Consider the following 25,411-nt stretch of genomic DNA (forward strand, 5'->3'; position numbering starts at 1 on the left):
AGGTCAATTTGTACACAAGCACCAAGACTTGTCAGGGACTGTAGAACAAGGAGGTGAAGCCACCAAATCAAAATGTAATATCTCATTGTATTTAGCGGGCATGGAGGGAGGGGGCTGTAATTTTCTGGAGCGTATACAGCCACATGTGTGACTCTATAGTCACATGGGCTGCTCAGATGTGATAGGGAGGAAATGCTCAGGATAGAGAAACACAATGAAAACTGAACATGTGCATTAGCTGCCAACACTGCTCTGCAAAATCCCCAACTGCAGTGGGGACATTGACAGAAGGCAGAGAGAAGAGCAGAATCGATTGAGTTTTGTAAAGAATACAGAAAAATAAATACCATAGCGACTATAAACAGCATGTAATACAGACTTAATTTATAGTTTTAATTTATAGTTTTTTTTTAATGGCGTTTGTTTAGTGACACTTGAACTGCAAGTCTGCACTTTGAATTGACCCCTTTTCTAGACATAGCAATTTTACAAAAGTGTCCTACTCACCTTCCAGTAGTCAGATTGTAAACTGTAGTACCTCTGGTATGCAGATAATGCTGTATGGGGAAAAAATAAATACATTAACCAGTGATCAAGTGATGGATTAAAACAAATGCCAATTCAAAACATCTAGCTTACCCTCATAAAAAACAGAGTGCAAATTTTACAGCTTCTTTCCCTCAAACCTTTTCTGTACAGCGAGACTTGTACTACACACTGTGCCATACAGCATATTAATGAAGCACTGAATGCAACACAAAAACTTGCATAATTGCCTTAAACACATGCTTCAGAAGATTCACCTGCAGCAAATATCTGGTGAATGTCATATGTACTGCTTCATAAATGTACGGTAATCAAAGCAAACCTGGATATCAGCTCAGATGTTAGAGCTGCATAATGTGACTAGATGGACAATATGTTGTATAATCATTTTCACATTCTTACTTTACCATCTCCGTTTAAATAGAAATTAAATAGTTTACAAAAATGGAAATGTGAATGAGGACAAAAGTTTGAACGTGCTATTGGATAAAGGTTGAAGACCAAACCTTATATTCAATCCTCTTAAAACAAGACTTTATTTTCTGAAACTTGCTGGAGATTGGAGGTAATCAGAAGACCCAAATACTTTGAAATCCATCTAGTTCTTGTATTGACTGCCATGGCAGCTTTGCTTCAACCCTATCAACTTCCGCTAATCCTTACTAGCCCATTACAATGATAAACAAGCCATTAGCGGGCCGTAGAAGGGCAAGGTACGGTAACAGTCACAGTTTCTGCTAAGAAACATGGATATCTGTTTTCCTTTAGTCAAAGCACTCCCCCTACAGTTAGAAAGCACACATTTAACCCTTTGATTGACTGATGTTAACCACTTAAGGACCAGCCCATGTACATATACGTCCACAATATGGCACGTACAGGCACATGGGCGTATAGGTACGTCCTCGCCTATTAGCGGGTGGGGGGTCCGATCGGGACCCCCCCCCCCCGCTACATGCGGAGGTCGGGTCCGCTCGGGGAGCGATCCGGGACCACGGCGCGGCTATTTGTTTATAGCCGCTCCGTCGCGATCGCTCCCCGGAGCTGAAGAACGAGGAGAGCCGTGTGTAAACACGGCTTTCCCGTCCTTCACTATGGCGGCGCATCGATCGCGTCATTCCCTTTATAGGGAAGACACGATCGATGACGTCATTCCTACAGCCACACCCCCAAACAGTTGTAAACACATACTAGGTGCACCCTAACTCCTACAGCGCCACCTGTGGTTAACTCCCAAACTGCAACTGTCATTTTCACAATAAAGAATGCAATTTAAATGCATTTTTTGCTGTGAAAATGACAATGGTCCCAAAAATGTGTCAAAATTGTCCGAAGTGTCCACCATAATGTCGCAGTCACGAAAAAAATTGCTGATCGCCGCCATTAGTAGTAAAAAAAAAATAAAAAATAAAAATGCAATAAAACTATCCCCTATTTTGTAAACACTATAAATTTTGCGCAAACCAATCGATAAACGCTTATTGCGATTTTTTTTACTAAAAATAGGTAGAAGAATACGTATCGGCCTAAACTGAGGAAAAAAGAGATTTTTAATACAGCTTACCTGTAAAATCTTTTTCTTGGAGTACATCACGGGACACAGAGCGGCATTCATTACTATATGGAGTACCTTCAGGTGTAGACACTGGCAATCTCAAACAGGAAATGCCCCTCCCTATATAACCCCCTCCCATAGGAGGAGTACCTCAGTTTTGTAGCAAGCAGTATGCCTCCCAAAATGGTCCTCAAAAAAGAGGGGTGGGAGCTCTGTGTCCCGTGATGTACTCCAAGAAAAAGATTTTACAGGTAAGCTGTATTAAAAATCTCTTTTTCTTTATCGTACATCACGGGACACAGAGCGGCATTCATTACTATATGGGATGTCCCAAAGCAATGCTTACAATGAGGGGAGGGAGAACATCTCCAAGACAAAAGGATTTAATTTAGAGATATACTCAAATCATAATAAATCCAACTTAGTTGAGAAAAATAATTTTAAATTTTAAATTTAACTCAAAAAAGAGGAGCCCCCGGAATCCGAGGGTCTCAAACTGCAGCCTGCAGCACTGCCTGCCCGAAGGCAGTATCAGTATTCCTTCTTACGTCCAACTTGTAGAATTTTGTAAACGTGTGGACAGAAGACCAGGTTGCCGCCTTGCAAACTTGAGCCATAGAGATCTGGTGGTGTGCTGCCCAGGAGGCGCCCATGGCTCTAGTAGAATGAGCCTTTAATGATACTGGAGGAGGCAACCCTTTCAAGCCGTAGGCCTGAGTGATTAATTGCTTAATCCACCTAGAAATGGTGGACTTTGCAGCTGCCTGCCCCTTCTTGGGCCCATCCGGTAGAATGAACAGCACATCTGTTTTCCGGATCTTCTTTGTAGCTTTAAGATAGGCCTTCATGGCCCTGACAATATCCAAGGTATGCAGCAACCCTTCCTTTCTGGAAGTAGGTTTAGGGAAGAAGGATGGTAATACCAAATCCTGGTTCAAATGAAAACTGGATATGACCTTCGGTAGGAAGGAAGGATGAGGGCGGAGAACGACCCTGTCCTTATGAAAAACAAGATATGGTTCCTTACAGGATAAGGCCGCTAGCTCCGAAACTCTTCTTGCGGAAACTATGGCAACCAAAAATACTAACTTCCTTGTCAGTAGAACCAAAGGAATTTCAGCCAACGGCTCAAACGGTTGTTTCTGTAAACTTGACAGAACAAGATTTAAATCCCACGGACAAAGCGGGGATTTAACTGGAGGTCTAATACGTAAGACCCCTTGAAGGAAGGTCTTAACCAGCGAGTGGGTGGCCAGCGGCCGCTGAAACCACACTGACAGAGCAGAAATCTGTCCTTTGATTGTGCTTAATGCCAATCCTTTATCCACTCCTAGCTGGAGAAAACTTAATACTCTATCGATGGTAAATTTGCGAGAAAGCCATCGCTTGGACTCACACCAGCCTACATAGGCCTTCCAGACCCTGTAATAAATCACCCTAGAGACCGGTTTCCTGGCTCTGATTAGGGTAGAGACTACTTTCTGAGACAGACCTCTACCCCTGAGAATCAGGGATTCAGCTTCCAGGCCGTCAAATTTAGATGCCGTAAGGCAGGGTGGAGGATCGGACCTTGCGATAGCAGGTCTGGCCGTAGAGGAAGAGTCCAAGGGTCTCCCACTACCATCTTTAGGATGAGTGAGTACCATGCCCTTCTGGGCCATGCTGGAGCTACCAGGATGACTGGTATGTGTTCCACCCGGATCCTGCGCAGCAGGCGGGGTAGTAACTGGAGCGGGGGAAACGCATAAAGAAGTTTGAACTGATGCCAAGGGCAAACCAATGCATCGGTTCCGCAGGCCATCGGATCCCTTGAGCGGGATATGAACCTGTCTAGTTTCTTGTTGAGTCTCGATGCCATGATATCCACGTCCGGCACTCCCCATCTTTGGCAGAGTGCTTGAAAGACTTGTGGATGCAGAGACCATTCCCCCGGCCATAGAGTCTGGCGGCTTAAGAAGTCCGCCTGAAAGTTGTCCACTCCTGGAATGAATATTGCCGATATGCAGGGCACATGCGCCTCTGCCCATAGGAGAATCAAGCTCACCTCTCTGAGCGGCTTGACTCCTGGTTCCCCCTTGGTGATTTATGTATGCCACGACCGTGGCATTGTCTGATTGAATTCTCACCGGGAACCCCTGCAATTTTGACGTCCAAGCCCTGAGGGCTAGTCGAGCAGCTCTGAGCTCCAAGATGTTGATGGGCAACTGCTTCTCTGGCTTTGCCCAAGTACCTTGGCGAGTGCAACCATCCAAAATTGCTCCCCAGCCCGTCAGGCTGGCGTCTGTGGTCACTATCTTCCAAGCCACTGGGCTGAAAGACTTCCCCTTCAGTAGATTCTGAGGGTCTAACCACCAACACAGACTTTGTCGGACTCTTGATAAGAGCGGCAACGGGATATCCAAGGCCTGTGGCCTTCTGCTCCATGCTGACAGGATGGCTGCCTGTAGGATGCGAGTGTGGCTCTGGGCGTATGGTACCGCCTCGAACGTGGCCACCATCTTGCCTAGTAACCTCATACATAGGCGAATAGTCGGTTCTTTCTTGCTTAGAACCAGTAGGATTAATTCCTTGATGGCTTTTACCTTCCTCAGAGGTAGGAACACTCCTTGTTGTTCTGTGTCTAATCTCATGCCGAGATATTCCAACTGCCTTGTGGGCTGGAAAGCCGACTTTTCTCGATTTAGGACCCAGCCGAACCTCTCGAGGTATTGGACCGTGAGGGCCACTGCTCGCTCCAAGCCGGGAGACGAGTGGTCTATGACTAGGAGGTCGTCCAGGTATGCTAGGATCGTGACCCCTTGGATCCTTAGCTTGGCTAGGATCGGAGCTAGGACCTTCGTGAACACCCGGGGGGCCGTAGCCAACCCGAAGGGAAGCGCCACGAATTGGAAGTGACGCGAAGCCACCATGAAGCGTAGATATCTTTGATGTGGCTGATAAATTGGAACATGAAGGTAGGCATCCTTTATGTCTATGGACGCCATGAAGTCGTCCTTCTGGAGTGTGGCAGCTGCTGACCGCACGGATTCCATCCGAAATGAGCGGATCTTTAGATATGCATTTACCATTTTTAGGTCCAAAATTGGCCTGACATCTCCATTGGATTTTGGGATGATGAATAGGTTGGAGTAGAAACCCAGCCCCTGTTCCAGGACTGGCCGGAATCCGAGGCGGATCGTTTGGAATCCTCGACTCCTGGAAATGAGGAGGAGGAAACCTTAGGAAATCTAATTTGTAGCCTGTGGCCACGGAAGACCGTACCCACTCGTCGGGAATGCTGGCTTCCCAAATCTCTGAAAAGAGTCGCAGCCTTCCCCCCACCTTCGTGGGTGGGGGCGCCCCTTCATAAGGTTGGCTTGGGGGCTGGTTTTGCTGGTTTGCGAAACCACTGCCTTTTGCCTCTAACAGCCTGTCCTTGTGATTTGCTGTTGAAGCCGAAGTTTGCTTTTGCAGGAGGCCGTCGATACTGCTTGGCATTAGAGGGCCCCTGCCCAGGGGAATACTGTCGTTTAAACGCAGGCCCCTGAACCTTCTTCTTAGTTGGCAAGAGAGTACTCTTGCCGTTTGAAATGGTCTGAATGTATTTATCTAGGTCTTCTCCGAAGAGTCGTCCTCCATGGAAGGGGAACCCTACCAGGAGCTTCTTGCATGGGGGCTCAGCCTCCCAGCCTTTTAACCATAAGAGTCTTCTCATATGGATAAGGGATAACGATAAACGTGACGCTTGCTGGATAGAATCCTTGATTGCGTCTACCGTAAAACATATGGCCTTAGGGACATCCGAAAATTCTTCTGCCTGCTGGGCAGGAATAAGTTTAAGCATCTGCTTAAATTGATCCGATAATGCTTGAGCGACCCCAATCGCAGCCACAGCTGGCTGTACTACTGCCCCTGCAGTAGTGAAGGAGTTCTTAAGTAGTGCTTCCAAGCGCTTATCAACTGGATCCTTGAACACCTGTATGTTTTCTACAGGGCATGTTAACGATTTGTTAACACATGAGATGGCTGCGTCCACTGCAGGAGTAGCCCATCTTTTGGAAAATTTTTCTTCCATAGGATATAGGACAGAGAACTTCTTAGGTGGTAAGAAGATCTTATCTGGCTTGTTCCAATCTTGGAACAAAACTCCCTCTAATAGAGGATGGATCGGAAACACAGCATTGCTTTGAGGCGCCCTCAGTGAGCCCAAAGCTGAAACCGTCGATACCTGGAGATCTGGTACTGGCAAGTTGAATGCCCTATGGACCAAGTCCGACAATCCTTGAATCCACCAGCTCTCCCTCAGGGAGACTGCCCCAGACTCCTCTGTATCCGGATCTTCGATCCCTGAACCTACTTGGTCCTTGTCCAAGAGGTCGTCCAATTCCCCTGAGGAAAGGACCTCCTCTTCTGAGGGTCCGCGCTCGGGCGACGGAGATCTATTCCGCTTACTGCCCCGCATAGCTGCGGCTATCATTTTACCCATGCTTTTCTGCATCTCTTTTAAAGAGGTGAGTAATACCTCCTCCGTGACCATCTTAGGGTTGGACTGACCCGCGTCAGCTCCAGCCCCAGATCCCGATGGCCCCAAGGCTCCCTGTGGGGAAAGCAGCGGCATAGCTTTGTCCGAGACCTCAGACTCTCTGGGGGAATCCCCACCTCTTGTACCCCTGTTTTTTGATGCCATGGTACAATACCGAGGTACACCTGCTACTTATTGGTACCTGGGACTTATAAATAGTTAAATGCCCAAACACCTGTTTGGGGGATAAAAAATGCTTCCTCTCCCCTAGATGACACTTTTTTTTTTTTTTTTTCAAAAAAAAATCTTTTTTTTTTTCAAATCTAGGAAAGAAAAAACATTCTGTCCCCCTGAGTAGTATTGCAAGAAAAACTATGAGATGGAAAAGAAACAGCCTATTCCTAGGCTTGAAAACAGTCTTTCTGAAGACTGCAATATTCTTTCTGGCCACTGTGTGTCCTCGGCGCCCCGTGCTTGCCGTTCTGGTCTTTCCTCCTCAGTTCCAAAGTATTGAATGAGCTATATGGAACAAACAAGGAAGGGCCGCCCCTTCCTTAAGCCACTGACCCGCCCTTCCCCCCCAGCAATCTCAAACAGGAAATGCCCCTCCCGACAGGGGGGGGGTGGGGTTGGGAGGAAGGGACCTCTCTGCTCCAGCAAACTGCAGCCTGCAGCCTGGAACCATGAGGAGGTCAGCGTTTTGCCTGCTTTGCAGGCCGTGAGGAGGAAGACTGAATGGAGCATCGCCTGGAGGCTTGCAGGTAAGCACAGCTCTCTGACACACACATATACTTTTATATCACACAGGCCCCACTCAATGCTTTTCCAACACTACAAGGGAGGTCACATCTTATGGGGAATAATACATATAGAGCCATCCTATCTTTATGATATGTGACTAGTTTGCCAGATGCAGCGCATAACTTTAGGCATGTCCCCTGTGACCCCCCAGAAAAAACCTGCTAAGAACCAAGTTCCGCAAGTTTTCCCCTCACTTACCTGCTCCATGCCGCAGGACTTTGCCAAGCAAGAGGCCCAATCTTCCCCCATCTCCGTGGGGATGTCTAGACCTTCAGGCCCTGGGTTCCTATGAAGGATCCACTGTCCTGGGCCCATATAGCACTCTGGCAACAGAAACATTAGGCACCCAAAGGTTTCTAAGTTCTGGGCCCAGGGTCCAGCTCTCTAAAAAGAAAAGCATTATGGGCTATACCCCAAGGGTTTGGGGTCCGGTTACTGACCACTTTAGCGCTGAGGCTTTTTTGGACAGAACCGGTTAGCTCACCTAATCCCAAGGATGTGGAGGCAAGCTAAACCATGACTAACACCTAAGACACTGGCGGAAAAACTGAGGTACTCCTCCTATGGGAGGGGGTTATATAGGGAGGGGCATTTCCTGTTTGAGATTGCCAGTGTCTACACCTGAAGGTACTCCATATAGTAATGAATGCCGCTCTGTGTCCCGTGATGTACGATAAAGAAAAAAATGTTTTTATATATGTTTTTGGGGGATATTTATTACAGCAAAAAGTAAAAAATATTGCTTTTTTTTCAAAATTGTCGCTCTATTTTTGTTTATAGCGCAAAAACTAAAAACCGCAGATGTGATCAAATACCACCAAAAGAAAGCTCTATTTGTGGGGAAAAAAGGACGCCAATTTTGTTTGGGAGCCACGTCGCACGACCGCGCAATTGTCTGTTAAAGCGACGCAGTCCCGAACTGTAAAAACACCTTGGGTCTTTAGGCTGCATATTGGTCCGGGGCTTAAGTGGTTAAAGTGGTTGTACACACTCCCAGATAAGTTTTCCCCATTTAATAGTAATAAGCGCTGTACAAATTGCTGTGCATAAATCAATTCTAGCCTGCTCCGTTTGTTTGTAATCCGCCCTTTTAATGTTCATGACATCACCTGCGCATTTGCATATTATGCCCGATTCATGGCACACACGACTCCAAGATCCCGTGAGATTAGAGTGCTATTCACAAGTTCCTGAAACACCCCATGCGACTTGCAACATCATAGGGGGTGTAAACATCAGCACTTTGCATGGCACACAGAAGATCAGCTTTTTAAAATAGATTGTGTGAAAAACATGATAAACAAACAAATATGTGTTGCAAAGCTTGCTCACCTCTCTATGCTTATGCGGGATTTAATTGCTATACTAATCAGGAATGAAAACTAGGCTTGGCTACAACTTTACTAAGCATGTGCGAGATTACAGCAGGGACAAACAGAAAGGGCGGAAGTCAACTGCTCTTCAGACTCAAGCCAGTAGCCAAGCCAGTAGCTGCAACCAGAAAGTAGAAATTACAAAACTGGGGGGAAAAAAGGAAAGAAACTTGGGGGGAAAAAGAATGCAAAATGTTTTGGCGCGCTTTATCAGACTATTAAGCAGGAGCCGAGTTTACTTCTTTTAACCCCTTCCAGGGTGAATTTCATTTAAAATAAAGTCGATTTAAACCACTAGTAAGCACAAGTAGGCTTGATTTAAAGCATAATTTTTAAAGAGCAAATGTCTTTATCATGCAGTGGCTCCTCCTCTGACCCACTGTTGACTCACCAACAGCCCCGTTCACTTTAAAGCGGGAGTTCAACCATTTCTTTTTTTTTTTTTTTCCTTAGCTTCCTGCTCGTTCGGTCTAGGGGAATCGGCTATTTGTATTAAAATATGAGCTGTACTTACCCGTTTTCGAGATGCATCTTCTTCCGTCGCTTCCGGGTATGGGTCTTCGGGAGCGGGCGTTCCTTCTTGATTGACAGTCTTCCGACGGTCGCATCCATCGCGTCACTCGTAGCCGAAAGAAGCCGAACATCGGTGCGGCTCTATACTGCGCACCGACGTTCGGCTTCTTTCGGAAAATCGTGACGCGATGGATGCGACCGTCGGAAGCCTCTCAGAAGACTGTCAATCAAGAAGGACCGCCCATTCCCGCAGCCCATACCCGGAAGCGACGAAGAGGATGCATCTCGTAAACGGGTAAGTACTGCACATATTTTAAAACAAATAGCCGATTCCCCTAGTAAAAACGAGCAGGAATCTAAGGGGGAAAAGTGCCCTCTAAGGGTGAACCACCGCTTTAATGAGACGGCTGGTCATGCGGCAGCGACGACACAAAGTGAGGGACCTGGTGGCAGCAGTTAAGTGAATGCCTGCTAACAGGTGCTGAAATGACAGGTGCTCTTTAAACACTTAAAGCGGGGGTTCACCCAAAAAAAAAAAATTTTAACATTACATTCAGCCGAGTTGTCCTAATGACAATCGGCTGTTTTTTTTTTTTCCCCGTACATACCGTATTTTCACCGCCGCTTCCGGGTAGGTCTTCTGCGGGACTGGGCGTTCCTAATTGATTGATAGGCTTCCGACCGTCGCATACAGCGCGTCACGAGTTGCTGAAAGAAGCCGAACGGTGCGGCTCTATACGGCGCCTGCGCACCGACGTTAGGCTTCTTTCGGCAACTCGTGACACGCAGTATGTGACGGTTGGAAGCCTGTCAATCACTTAGGAATGCCCAGTCCCGCAGAAGACATACCCGGAAGCGGTGGTGAAAATACGGTATGTACGGGGGAAAAAAAAAAAAACAGCCGATTGTCATTAGGACAACTCGGCTGAATGTAATGTTAAAAATTTATTTTTTGGGTGAACCTCCGCTTTAAGAACTGAGCCTATTTTTCACACAAGTTTACAAGTTAAAATCAGATTTTTTTTCCTAGAAAATTATATATTTTTTCTAACACCCCAGAGTTTAAAATGGTGGTCGTTGCAATACTTTGTCATACCGTATTTGCACAGTAGCGTTACCGGCGCACTCTTTTTTGAAAAAATACACTGACTGAAAAATAAAAAACAGTAAAGCTAGCCCACTTTTTTTTATATTGCGAAATATGTTACGCCGAGCAAATTGATACCAACCATGCCATGCTACCAAATGGCGCCCGCACATGGAATGGCAACAAACGTTTACCCTTAAAAATCTCCATAGGGGACATTTAAATTTTTTACAGGTTACATATGTTTAGAGTTACAGAGGGGGTCTAGGGCTAGAATTCATGTTCGCACTCCAACGATCGCCGCGATACCTCACATGTATGGTTTGAACACCATTTTCATATGAGTTCGCTTCTGCACGCATACTCTGCGGGACAGGGCACTCTAAAAAAAATAAAAAAAAATAAAAAAAAGCATTGGGCGGAAGTGACGTTAGATGTCGCTTTCACCCACCAAAGCTATGGAGCCAAGCCGGGACCATCTTTCCCTCACTCTGCATCCAGGCAGTGAGGGGGGGACGTCGCTACCGACGGCTCCAGTAAGCGGTGGAGATGACCAGAGCGTGACGGGAGGACCCACTCCCACCCCCCCTGATAAAAGTGATCTTGTGGCAATTCCTCCGCTGAGACCACTTATCTGTAAGAAGACCGCTGCCCATTTTTAAAAATAACCGGGGTTATGGCAGAATATACAGCCTCAAGCTACATAAATCATGCCGAATAAACTAAATTATTAATGTATCATACATAGAAAACCATCTTTGGATAGATTGTTAAAGATTTTTTTTTTTTTTTAAAACATTGAAAAAACATTTATATCCACCCTGACCCCCTTTCTCTGCCAGTGTCAATGCATTTTTTTTTTCACCATTTGTATCACTGGTCCCTTAAAAAGTGTCACTTCGTGTCCAATTTGCCACAATGTTACAGTCCTGTTAAAATTTTTAGCGCGGTCAGCAAGTGGTTAAGCTATGGAAAGTTTTACCACCTTCATGACGAGGGCATTTTATGCTTTTCAGCACTGTGCTACTTTAATTGGCAATTGCGTAGTCATGCAATACTTAATCATTTTTCCCCACACACAAATTAAGCTTTCTTTTGGTGGTATTTGCTCACCAGTTTCACCCCCCCCCCCCCCCCCCCCGCAATACAAAAAAAAAAGACAAATTTTAAAAACACGGTATTGTACCAATTTAGGTCAAAATGTATTCTGCTACATGGTTTTGGTTAAAAAAAATCCTAATAAGTGTACATTAATTGGTTTGTGCGAAAGTTATAGCGTCCACAAAATATGGTGTATAGATTTGATAATTCCTTGGAGGCCCTTAAAATGCCAGGACAGTACAAATACACCCCCCCAATATTACCCCTTCTTTGAAAAGTAAGAAACCTGGTAACTTTTTTATTTTTATTTTATTTTTTTTATTTATTATTAACAACCTTATTGACATTGTGATCTCAGAATGTGGGCCCTAAGTATCAGCATTACGTTGTGCCCTGTGACAGCAGTTGCAAGGGGGACCCACGCACCCCAGTATCTGTACAGACAAAATTACATACTGGTACACCGCTTGGCCTGTACAGTGGAACCTCAGATTGCGAGTAAGGCAGTCAACGAGCATTTCGCAATACGAGCACTGCATTTAAAAAAATCCTAACTCTGTTTTCGAGTGTTGTCTCGCAAAACGAGCAGGATTCAGGCCAAAGTGGTGTGCAGTACCGCGTTTGGCCTGAGGTGGGGGGGCGCCGGAGCCAAACGGCGCTGTTCGGAAATCCCCAGAAAGACATGGATATACTCCGTTCCCGAGCCTTTCCAAGGTTTGCCGAGGTGCCCTCTAGCCTTTCCGGCCGTTTCCAAGTCTCTCCGGTGCCCTCCCACCTCTGGCCGCATGCAGTATTGCATGCCATTGAAGTCAATGCAAAACACATTATTTACGTTTCCACTGACTTCAATGGGGAAACTCGCTTTGATATGGGAGTACTTTGGATTACGAGCATTCTCCAGGAACAGATTATGCTCATAATCTGAGGTTTCACTGTATATGCTGCTTGCCCGCAGTAAATGTACTATGGGTGGTCAGAAAGTGATTAAAACCACTTGCGCTCAAGGCCTTTTTGGGGCGAGGGCATTTTAGTTTTTTTTTTTTTTTATTACACTGTTGCGTTATATTTTTTATACATTTTATTGCCGTCACAAGGAATGTAAACATCCTTGTGACAGCAATCGACATGTGGTAGGGAGGTACCCTTTATGGAGAAATCTGGGGTCTATAATTTTTTTTTAAAATGGCGATGTTGACATCCAAGTAAGGCGGAAGTAATGTCAAGTCATAGCTTCCGGGTTGCCATAGCTAATTAAAGCCGCTCCCTGATCAGCCTGTGGAAGCACTGGCTGGTCGTTTGAGACTCTCGTGTGATGGGAGATTAAAGTACAACCATGGAAGGAATATTATTGAATTTTTTTTTTTTTTTTTTTTTTAGGTAGGTCATGAAGTGCAAGGGCTTAACTAAGGGAAAAAACAAAAACACTCACACTCACACCTGCAGGAAGAATAGGAGGGTCCTCAATAGCTACAAGAAACTTTATGTCCACAGCAGGCCTGCCCCAACTACCTCCAGCAAGCAATCTGTACATTAAAGTGGTTCGAAAGGCAGAGATTTTTACCCTTGAGCCTGATCTCAATCCAGCGCTAGGTCTCCTCACAGGATAGAGTGGCAGCCTTAGGTTCCTGATGTTTTTAATCAAACCCAGTGTCGAGGGAGTGGGGCGAGCCATGCTGTTTTTATACACACAGGAAGTGCAGCTCAGGATCGAGACCATGCACTATAAAAAGGGCACTCGCAGAAGAGGTTAATCCGGGAAACCTGGTTTTGACATGCACCCACTCCCACTTTCGGTGCAGATTGCCACAGCGATCTACAGGTATGTGCCGCATCTTTTTATTTCATTTTTTTTTACACACAGCTATTCAAATTAAAGCGGTTATGTTCCCCGCCGATCAACTAGACAGCGGGGGGGGGGGGGGGGGTCCTTTCTCTTTGCCACTGGAGACCTATACAAGGCTGCATTTGGTGACACATGTCTGCATTTGGGAAAACATGGACAAAAAAAAAAAAAAAGTAACGGCAATCGACGAGTACATGACAAAAAAAGTATCGGTACTTGTACTCGGTCCTATAAAAAAGTGGTATCGGGACAACCCTATGTGAAATCATTGCTTTTGGGTTACTTTATTGTAGAGCCCCAATAAAGGCGATTAGGTCTTTGCTGGGCTCTATGATCAGATGGCAGAAGAGCCAGCTGGTCAATCAGGACTCCCAGTGGGATGGGAAATCCCAGCACAGCCATGAAAAACAAGTGAGGGGACAACTACATTGCATTTGCAAGAGAGCCAACCGTCAGATCTAAAAACATGTACCAGGATGCAGGCATCATCCCGGGTAAAACTGCTTAAACTCCAGGGACCTAATTTTTCAATTTTTGGATGTGTTAAAACATTTTAGGCCTAAGGCTTTATATGTACACTACAGATCCTAAAATTGCAAAATCATGGCACGGTTTTACCCCATTTTCCCGAGGCTGGCGCTCAAAGCAAGCCGTGTACACGGAGCCTTAAAATTAGGTAAACCTCAAAAAGGTTTTCTGAACGCAAAGACCCAGGAGAATGAAATGTTGGCAGTTGCAATTTTTTGTTTCACATATTAGGGCACATGTTTATCAAAAAATGTTTTATTAAGAAATACACCAAGCGTAATTTTAGTACACACACACACACACACACACACACACCACACACCCACACACACATATATATATAAAAAAAATTAACAATAAAAGGAGATGACAAGTAAATAGAATGCAAAAGGGTTTGAAGCCTTAAAAAAGGGGTTGTAAACCCTCGTGTTTTTTCACCTTAATGCATTCTATGGTACCTTTCAGGGGGGAGGGGGGACAGGATACCCATCTTTGACAGGTATCCTGTTCCCACTTTTGGGAGCCACAGCTGTGGATATTGACGTCACAGCTCAGCTCCCTCTTCCCCCGGTCGCTGGGCCAGTAGGGGAGAGGAGCCTCACGCATGCGCAGTTGGGTTCCCTGCATGAAGCCACAAGGTTAGACCGCCGAGTTACCTTACCCATAATGGCGGCAGCAGCACATGACAGCTGATGGAAACATCAGCTGCGGTGCTGACATCGCTGGACTCCAGGGACAGGCAAGTGTCCTATTAAAAGCCAGCAGCTGCAGTATGTGTAGCTGCTGGTTTTTTATTTTTTCAGCAGGGGGCAGACCTCTGCTTTAAGTCAATAATTATAACAATTCAAAAATGCAGTTATTGGAATGCTTCATAAGCTTGTAATTGTTCCTTACCAAGATTCCACATAGAAAAACATTTTAGCCTTACCTTTTGGATAGTCTTCCAATAATAGGTTGAAATGGCCTAACTGACAGAAGAAATCAGACTCCACTTTTCCTTCAGATTTTAAGATTAGGGCCTCATAGCAACGAACAGCCTAAATGAAAGGAAAAGCAGAGGTCATCAACATGTATCTTAACAACTTTAAAAAAATATATTTAATCTGAAGTGCAATACTATGTAAAGCATATTTATCACAATTGATAGCCAATGTACCCTCTAATGGACTATTATACGATGCTGATCAGTGTGGTCAATTTATCTTCTCAGAGCAATAAATAAAAAAAAGTTATGTAAAAGCATTTTTAGTCTGGATAGAGTAGGAAAGGGCCAGACCCTTTGTCAGGCTTTTATTGAAAAGATAGGGAACGTGGTGCGCCTGTTACAATTTTGTGAAGCATACAGTACAAAGCAACACTGGTAATATGTAATATAACTGCTCATCTGGCCTTTAACCTCATCCCACCCGGCCACAGCATATACCGTATTTATCGGCGTATACTGCGCACTTTTTTGCCCTGAAATTCAGGGCAAAATCGCGGGTGCGCGATATACGACGACACCGGCTTCCCGCACTTTGTTCGAACCACTGCGCCGACATATACCGAGCGCAGTACACTCTGGTATAGTCGGGCAGGCTCGGCTCCTCTCGCGGTCACGTCGTGTGCGTCCTGTACGTCGTTTACGCGAGAGGAGCCGAGCCCACCCGACTATACCCGAGTGTACTCCGCTCTATATATGTCGGCGCAGTGGTTCGAACAGAGCGCGGGAAGTAGGGATCGAGCGGGGATGGCCGCAGAAGGACGCCGGACCGGACGAGGCCGCCGATAGACGAGCAAGACACCGACGAGGGGCATCCAAACTAAGTATTATTTTTTTGCAGAAATCTTCAAGTTCGGGGGTGTGCGCTATACGCCGGGGCGCGTTATAGCCCGATAAATATGGTATACAGCCGGGTGGGTGCTTCCTCCTCCTGAGTGGGCGTTCATGAATGTCCCACAGAAGGAGGGGGATCGCACACGTGCGTGCCCGTGCAGCGGTGCGATCCCAATGCGCTTGTGTCACCCGGACACGACGCATCTCAGATCGGTAGGAGGGCTCTGCGATTGGGCCTCCTGATCACATGATGGCTGTGTACAATCACAGCCGTCATGTGATGCAACTAGAGACGGTTGCAAGGCAAGCGGCTTTCCTCACATGGAAGTTGTCAGTGAGGAGAGGAGAGCGGATCGCTGCAGCCGGCCGGTGATCAGCTAGTATGAGCCGTTTTTACAGCTTTTTACACACTGATCACCAGCCTAGTGTCCCCACAGTGTAAACACACAAAATCCACAAAACACTGTCCCCACACAGTAAAAACATCTGTTGCAGTAAAATCAGGTCCCAATGATCATCTGCACACATGTCTGATCACCTGCGTACATCTGTCCGTGATCACATGAACAAATTATGCACTTAATGGGGTTTTTTTTAACCAAAGACATGTAGCAGAATACATCCTGGCTTAAATTTATGCCAAAATATGATTTTATTGGTTTTAAGAGAAGAACATTTTTATTAAAAAAATGTTTTCGCTTATATAACAAAAAATAAAATCCGGAGTCATGAATACCAAAAGAAAGCTCTATTTGTTCAAACAAAATTATAAAAATGTCATTTTGGTACAGTGTTGCATGACCGCGCAATTGTCATTGAAAGTGCAAGAGAGCAGAAAGCTGAAAATTGGCCTGGGAAGGAAGGGGGTGAAAGTGCCCAGTATTGAATTATTTAAAAGTTATAATTTAAATGATGTAAAAGAAGAAAAAGGGCCATTTTTGTTCTGTGTTCTCGCTGGGAAAAGTCGCCTTTTCCATTTGTTCTGGTGACCAATGTCAACGAAAATGAAAGTGAGAGGAAAACCAACATTTTAGTGGAGTTGAAGCAAGTGGTGAAGGAAAATAATTCAATGGGGGACACATGTTCTGGTGACAAAAGTATGGTTTTAATGGCACTTTAAGAGCCGGTTCACACTTAGGCGGCACGACTTCGGGGGCGACTCCGCAAGGCATCCTTAAGATGACTTCAGAGGCGAGCTGCAAAATTACCTCTGTATAGAAGTCAATGCAGGTCGACCCGAGCCGCCCCCAAAGTCATACAAGAACCTTTTTCTAAGTCTGAGCGACTTGCATCGCTCCTATTAGAACGGTTCTATTGCATAGAATGGGACACGACTCGTCAGGCGGCTCTAAGTACATACTACAAAAGAAATATTGCGCTTATTTAACAAAAATATGTGAAGCTGCGATCAAAAAGTGTTATACTACACAAAGACAAATGCAAAGATAAAGAGATCGCGCTAAAATTATACAGTGACAGTAAATGGTGAAAAAGTTCAAATCAATAAATGAGTAGTCCCGCCACACAGGCAAATTCATAAAACAATCTCCCAAGTGCAATCTCCTAAGTACATGCCTCACTTAATTATATTGCTCAATAAAGAAATCTAACAGTAGGTTAACTAGTAGCCGACCAGCCACCGTCATTATACGGCGGCAGGTCGGCTCTCCTGGGCGAGAGCCCGTAGCTATACGTCCTATCGTATAGCCGCCACTAGGGGGCGCGTGCGCGCCGCCGGAGGCGCGCGCGCGCGCTCCTCGCTCGCCCCCGACTCCCGTGCGTGTGCCCGGCGGGCGCGATCGCCGCCGGGCACACGCGATCGCTCGGTACAGAGCGGGGAACGGGAGCTGTGTGTGTAAACACACAGCTCTCGTTCCTGTCAGCAGGGGAAATGCTGATTTTCTGTTCATACAATGTATGAACAGAAAATCAGTGTTTCCCCTAGTGAGGCCACCCCCCCCCCCCCACAGTAAGAACACACCCAGGCATACTTAACCCCTTCCCCGCCCCCTAGTGTTAACCCCTTCACTGCCAGTGGCATTTTTATAGTAATCTAATGCATTTTTATAGCACTGATCGCTATAAAAATGCCAATGGTCCCAAAAATGTGTCAAAAATGTCCGAAGTGTCCGCCATAATGTCGCAATACCGAAAAAAAATTCGCTGATCGCCGCCATTACTAGTAAAAAAAATATTAATAAAAATGCCATAAAAATACCCCCTATTTTGTAAACGCTATAACTTTTGCGCAAACCAATCAATAAACGCTTATTGCGATTTTTTTTACGAAAAATATGTAGAAGAATACGTATCGGCCTAAACTGAGGAAAAAAAATGTTTTTTTATATATTTTTGGGGGATATTTATTACAGCAAAAAGTAAAAAATATTCATTTTTTTCAAAATTGTCGCTCTATTTTTGTTTATAGCGCAAAAAATAAAAAACGCAGAGGTGATCAAATACCACCAAAAGAAAGCTCTATTTGTGGGAAAAAAAGGACGCCAATTTTGTTTGGGAGCCACGTCGCACGACCGCGCAATTGTCTGTTAAAGCGACGCAGTCCCGAATCGCAAAAAGTACTCTGGTCTTTAGGCAGCAATATGTTCCGGGGGGTAAGTGGTTAAACAAGATTCCTAAAAGCAGTTACCTATACTGGCCATTTTCACCAACCAAGTTCAAGAGATTTCCCAAGAAAATCAGCAAATGCAAGAGAATACAGGTGAAATCTCGAAAAATTTTAATATCAAGCAAAAGTTCATTTCACTAATGCAACTTAAAAGGTAAAGCCAATATATGAGATAGTTCAAGCCGTGATTTGCCATAGTTGTGACCATTATGGCTTACAGCTCATGAAACCGAGTCTCGTATATTAGTTTCACCTTTTAAGTTGTATTCGTGAAATAAATGAATTTTTGCACGATATTAAAATTTTTAGAGTTTCAACTGTAGATACTGAGGTTCCTGTCCTGATTCAACCAAATAGGAGATTACTTGTATTTATAATAGAAAGAGGATTAGGGCAAAAAGTGGAAGACCATTTTTATATTGAAGGTTATTGAGTGACACACGATATAAGAATTGGTTATAGAGCAGCCTACAGGAGGAAATAGGACTTTACTATAATCCCTGCCTTTCCCAGCATAATTTGGTTTGTAACGGTGCAAAGAACAAGACCATAAACACAGCAGGGTGTTGTCTGTGTTGGGTAGTCCAAAACAGCACAGAAAAAATGACAAACAAAACCAACAAGAAGAGAAAAACTGTTGACTGCCTGAAGGACAGTTTGCTCTAAAATCAGATGAGGCCTAAACATCTCCACTTGGTAAATCTTGAGAAGGTTTTAACAGAAAAACTCAAGAAGCAATTGACGGATCTAGTAGAGTGCACACTACATCTCAAATAAGCAGCTCCTACAGGCTTTTGAGCACTCGTTTTTCCTGCCTGGAAACTTCCCCTCTATTTTAGCCAATGTATCCATACACACTAAACCGCACCACAGTTTTTGAGAGGAACTTTTGAGCAGAAGAGACACCCCAGTGCCTGAAAACACGCAAAAAAAAAAAAAAAAGCATGAAAAAGCTGAAAAGCAGTATGAAAATGTACAATACAAATAAAAAACGAGGGGAGGATTTGTGAAAAAAATGCTTTTGCTCAAAAAAGCATTTAGAAAAATAAAAACGCGCAAATGTGCACAAAAAGGCACAAGCTTCTTCAAGCTAGGCAGAAAAATAAGAGCTCAAATATCTATAAAGGCAGCTTTTTTGAGCTGCAGTGTGCATGAGCCCTTAAAGAGGAAGTAAACCCTATTAACACCCTGCAAGGCAAAGGCATAATGAGCTAGTATGCCTAGCTTAATACTAGGGCTGCACGATTCTGGTCAAAATGAGAATCACGATTCTTTTGCTTAGACAAGATCACGATTCTCAAAAATGTAATGCCAGAACCCCCCCCCCCAAAAAAAAAAAAAATTAATAAACCTGCGATTTATCTGAAAATATGAATATATATTAAAAAAAAAAATAATAATAAAAAAAAAAAGAGACCAGTGATATGTCTATAATGTTAAAGATCATATAACTCCTATGAAAAAAGCAGAATAAAACTTTGATTCTGATTTTTTTCATAGGAGTTATATGGTCTTTAACATTATAGACATATCACTGGTCTTTTTTTATAGATCAGAAGCAGTACTGCCAGCAACCATTGGGTGGCGCATGGATACACACAGTTGTACAGAACTGTGAGAAGGTTTAATACATCAGGAGCAGTACTGCCGGCAACCACTGGGTGGCGCATGGATACAAACTACTGTTGAGAGAAGCTCAGACAATCTATCCAGTGGCGCAGGCTGCCGACGTCGGTTTCAAAATCGGCTGCATTTGCGTTCCACGCTGGTTACGTGGAACCAGCGGTGAACACAGAAGAATCGCGGGTCATCCCACGGGGAGATCGTGGGCGGGGAGAATCGAGATTGCGATTCTCTCCACGATTAATCGTGCACCTCTACTTAATACTGCTTTACGCTGCATTGATACATGCATGTTAACACATCACAAAAGTAGTAAATGGGCCCTAAAACACTGCCAAACTGGTCACTGAAGGTGATTAAGTTTACGTCCACCTGCTTTTTGCAGAAACACACTACAGTTCATTTAACCTGTTTTCCAATGGCACACGTTCACATCAATGCTTGGTTCAGCTGCTGCATATTTGGAAAGGGTCAATGACTTTCAATGCAAAAACTGTGCTTTTTTGGTTCAATATACCGTATTTATCGGCGTATACCGCGCACTTTTTTGCCCCAGGGCAAAATCGTGGGTTCGTGGTATACGCCGATACCCGCGCCGAGTTTTGAATACTGCGCCGACATATACCGAGCGCAGTACACTCGGGTATAGCCGGCCAGTCTCGGCTTCTTCCGCGCTCACGTCCTGGACGTACAGGACGTGAGCGCGAGTGTTGCCGAGCCTGCCCGACAATACACGAGTGTACTGCGCTCTGTATATGTCGGCGCAGTATTCAAACTCGGTGCGGGAAACGAGCGGGGAGGACGCGAGGACGCCGGACCCGACGAAGAGGACACCCGAAGCCCGCAGACGGACCCCGGACCCGACGAAGAGGACACCCGAAGCCCGCAGACGGACCCCGGACCCGACGAAGAGGACACCCGAAGTCCGCAGACGGACCCCGGACCCGACGAAGAGGACACCCGAAGCCCGCAGACGGACCCCAGACCCGACGATGGACGCCGCGCAAGACACCACAATTGTAAGTACAAAAAAATTTTTCCACAGGAGTCGGGGCCACTTTAGGGGTGCGCGGTATACGCGGGAGCGCGTTATACCGCGATAAATACGGTACTTTAATGGAGAAGCTGCATAAAAGCATATAAAGCGTTTTTGCAGCAAACGCATCAAAAAAAATGCAAATTGCAGCAAAATCACATGTGCACAAAACAAAACATTCATACGAAAAATCTTTGTACATTCGCTGAATGAAAGAATGTTTGTAATTTTCACTTGTTTTTAACATTCTGTTTTAAAATTAATGTAATTTTTGATTGAAAACCACATATTGTCTAAAAATTCCCTTGACAAATAAGTTTTCAATTTCAAAATTTTCCGGTCACTGTGGTTGAAAACTAACGTCAATTTGACCTCACTAACGATTAGAAATTCGAACGTTCTTAAAATGATTTTTTTTTTTTTTTAAACGAAGAGATTGTATTGTATGGCCAGCATATAATATTAATATTCTGTTTGAAAACCCGCAAAAAAAACATTCTTGAAAGAAACTAAACATCAATATGCTGACCAATCACATATCAATATGGTACAGGTTATTCGTTTTGCTTTGTTATTTTATTTTCCATTGTTATATAAATAGTATTGATTATTCTTTCAGGGATACCTGTATTCTAAAGGTATTGAATCTTAACTTTTAAAGTAGACATGTGACCAAGCTTTTACACAGGATGGAGGGCGCTGTCCTGTGCCCCGTGGCATTCCCCTTCCAAGGGCTTTCCTTTGACCTGACTCGTCTACGCTATATACTTGAAAAATTGTAAATCCGCTCTACTTATTGACATACCAGATTGTCTTTTATGTCTATATTATGATACCTGTTATTGTGAAATATTCAAGACATTTGAAAGAAAATCCGCAAAACAGTCACTTTTTGTTTCTTTAAATAAAAAATGTGATCTCGGAGTCGGATGATATTTACCAGTTTCAACCTCTAATAGTATATACAGTATATCTCTTGTCTCTTATTCTCAGTGGATTCGAGATTTTGCTCCCTAACCATATAGTTGGTTAAATTTACCACTGCAGAGAGATATTTAATAATAAATTGCCTTTATTTTTTAAACTTTACATAAATTATACACAACACTTAGAGCCGGTTCACACAGGGGTGACCTGTCAGGCGACTCAGCCGCCTGACAAGTCGCGGTCCGCAGTAGTCAATGGAACCGTTCTAATAGGAGCGACGAAAGTCCCTCCGACTTAGAAAAAGGTTCCGGTACGACTTTGGGGGCGACTTGCATTGACTTCTATACAGAAGTCATTTTGCAAGTTGCCTCTCAAGTCGCCCCTCCAATTAGAACCCCCAAACACACACATTTATTAATATATATATAATATATATATATATACACATACACACACAAACTATATATATATATATATATATGTATATATATATTACATACAATCTTTTATTCCAACACCCTAGTGAATAAAATGGCGGTCGTTGCAATACTTTGTCACACTGTATTTGCGCAGCGGTCTTACAAGTGCACTTTTTTGGGTGAAAATATACTTTTTTTTTTAACCACTTAACAACCGCCCTATAGACGAAATACGTCTACAAGGCGGTTGCTTAACTCTGGGAGGGCGTCAATGTACATCCTCCCAGAATCGCACGCACACGCGAGTCTCCGTGACCGCCGGGTCCTCCGGACACGGCTGATCACGGTAAATCGCCTCGGTGATAGCGGCGGTTTACCACGTGATCGCTCCGTCCAATGACGGAGCGATCACTAGTAAACAAACCGGCGTCATGTGATGACGCCGGTTCCTCCCTCTCCTCTCTGTACCGAACGGTACAGTGTGAGAGGGGAGAGAGCGGAAGCAGCAGCAGCGGGCTGGATCTGTGACACATGCAGTCACAGATCCAGCCATCCATCCCTTCCTGTGCAATACTCTGCAATGCCCCAAAATACTCTGCAATGCCCCAAAATACCCCACAATACCCTGCAACGTCGTCTATGGGGATTTTTAAGTAGCGAAGTTTGGCGCCATTCCACGAGCGTGTGCAATTTTGAAGGGTGACATGTTGGGTATCTATTTACTCGGCGTAACTTCATCTTTCACATTTATGCAAAAGAATGAAGAAAAAATACTAAATTTGCCAAATTTTATAACCGAAACAAAGAAAAATTATTTTTTTTACAGAATTTTCAGTCTTTTTTCTCTTATAGCGCAAAAAATAAAAAACCCAACGGTGATTAAATACCACCAAAAGAAAGCTCTATTTGTGTGAAAAAAAGGACGAACATTTCATTTGGGTACAGTGTTGTATGACTGAGTAATTGTCATTCAAATTGTGAGAGCACCGAAAGCTGAAAATTGGTCTGGTTATTAAAGCGGGAGTTCACCCATTTATTAAATTTTTTTTTTTCTCCCCTTAGATTCCTGCTCGTTCGGTCTAGGGGAATCGGCTATTTGTATTAAAATATGAGCTGTACTTACCCGTTTTCGAGCTGCATCTTCTTCCGTCGCTTCCGGGTATGGGTCTTCGGGAGCGGGCGTTCCTTCTTGATTGACAGTCTTCCGAGAGGCTTCCGACGGTCGCATCCATCGCGTCACTCGTAGCCGAAAGAAGCCGAACGTCGGTGCGGCTCTATACTGCGCCTGCGCACCGACGTTCGGCTTCTTTCGGAAAATCGTGACGCGATGGATGCGACCGTCGGAAGCCTCTCGGAAGACTGTCAATCAAGAAGGAACGCCCAGTCCCGCAGCCCATACCCGGAAGCGACGGAGAGGATGCATCTCGTAAACGGGTAAGTACTGCACATATTTTAAAACAAATAGCCGATTCCCCTAGTAATAACGAGCAGGAATCTAAGGGGGAAAAGTGCCCTCTAAGAGTGAACCCCCGCTTTAAGGGGGTTTACGTGCCCAAGTGGTTAAATTAAAAGATAAAACAGTAAAGTTCGCCCAATTTTATTTTTTTTATTGTGAAAGTCAGATAATGTTACGCCAAGTACATTGATACCCAACATGTCATGCTTCAAAATTGCGTCCGCTCGTGGAATGGCGACACACTTTTACCCTTTAAAAGCTCTATAGGCAACGTTTAAAATAAAAATTCTACAGGTTGCATGTTTTGAGTTACAGAGGAGGTCTAGGGCTAGAATTATTGCTCTCGCCCTACCAATAGCAGCGATACCTCACACGTGTGGTTTGAATACCGTTTACATATGCGGGCGCTACTCACGTATACGTTCGCTTCTGCGCACGAGCTTGGCGGGGCGCGTTTTCTGGCTCCTAACTTTTTTAGCTGGCTCCTAGATTCCAAGCAAATTTGTCAAACCCTGATTTAAGCCCAAGAGGGTGCAAGAGGAGGAAGGCCGACGTATTGCTGTTGGAGGGACGGACGACGTCTTTTAACCACTTGACACCCGCCCGCCGTCAAATGACGGCGGGCGGAATGCTCTATTGTTCTGTCATTTAAAGCCTCTAGGGTGCGCGCAGCCACGATGGCCGCCGGGCACCCGCGATTGGCCAGTAACTGAGCAGGGACATGGAGCTCTGTGTGTAAACACAGAGCTCCCTGTCCTGTCAGGGAGAGAGGAGACCGATCTGTGTCTCTTGTACATAGGGACACAGATCGGTCACCCCCCTCCCCCAACAGTTAGAATACACGCAGGATACACATTTAACCTCTTCCCCGCCCCCTAGTGGTTATCCCCTTCCCTGCCAGTCACATTTATACAGTAATCAATGCATATTTATAGCACTGTTCACTGTATAAATGTGAATGGTCCCAAAAATGTGTCAAAAGTGTCCGATGTGTCCGCTATAATGTCGTGGTCCCGGAAAAAAACGCCGCCATTCCTAGTAAAAAAAAAAAAAATCATTATGTCCCCTATTTTGTAGGCAATATAACTTTTGCGCAAACCAGGTTATTGCGATTTTTTTTTTACCAAAAATATGTACAATAATACGTATCGGCCTAAACTGAGAAAAAAAAAATATATATTTTTTAAAAAATGGGATATTTATTACAGCAAATACCAACAAAAGAAAGCTCTATTTGTGGGGGGGGGGGAAGACGTCAATTTTGTTTGGAAGCCACGTCGCACGACCGCGCAATTGCCAGTTAAAGCGACGCAGTGCCGGAAGCTAAAATCTCGTCTGGACAGGAAGGGGGTATATATGTGCACAGTAGGCAAGTGGTTAACATGCGAGTGCATCCATACTTATGAAAATAATTGTTTTAATTTGATGAGACGTTTGCGCAATGAGTTGTATCTCTCATTTTTTACACGTGTTCATTGGTCTGCTATTGGAGCTGCTCTGGTTAACCCCTTGCTGATATCCAAGTATACCTAAATTTGATAGGTACGTGGAGAGAGGACTGGTGGAAGATCTTTCTGGGAGAGGGATCATCTGGTGAATTGAGAGTGTCCATGTTCCTTGTTTTGGGATATCTTATATGTGCATTACCCATGTACTGACA

At 44.6% G+C, this 25,411-nt stretch overlaps 1 protein-coding gene across 4 annotated transcripts in view; it reads right to left on the reverse strand.

Moving 5' to 3' along the window:
• Positions 1-25,411, reverse strand: part of KDM6A (lysine demethylase 6A) — a 163,224-nt gene that overhangs the window by 105,830 nt on the left and 31,983 nt on the right. For all 4 annotated transcript variants that reach the window (XM_040338057.1, XM_040338056.1, XM_040338058.1 and 1 more), the window contains exons 3-4: positions 14,777-14,885; positions 508-557 (exon numbers count right to left, since the gene is read on the reverse strand). In XM_040338057.1, the coding sequence (XP_040193991.1) occupies positions 508-557; positions 14,777-14,885 (159 nt within the window). The remainder of the gene's footprint in view (positions 1-507; positions 558-14,776; positions 14,886-25,411) is intronic.

This window comes from Rana temporaria, chromosome 2, assembly GCF_905171775.1.
Source record: "Rana temporaria chromosome 2, aRanTem1.1, whole genome shotgun sequence".
NCBI lineage: Eukaryota > Metazoa > Chordata > Amphibia > Anura > Ranidae > Rana > Rana temporaria.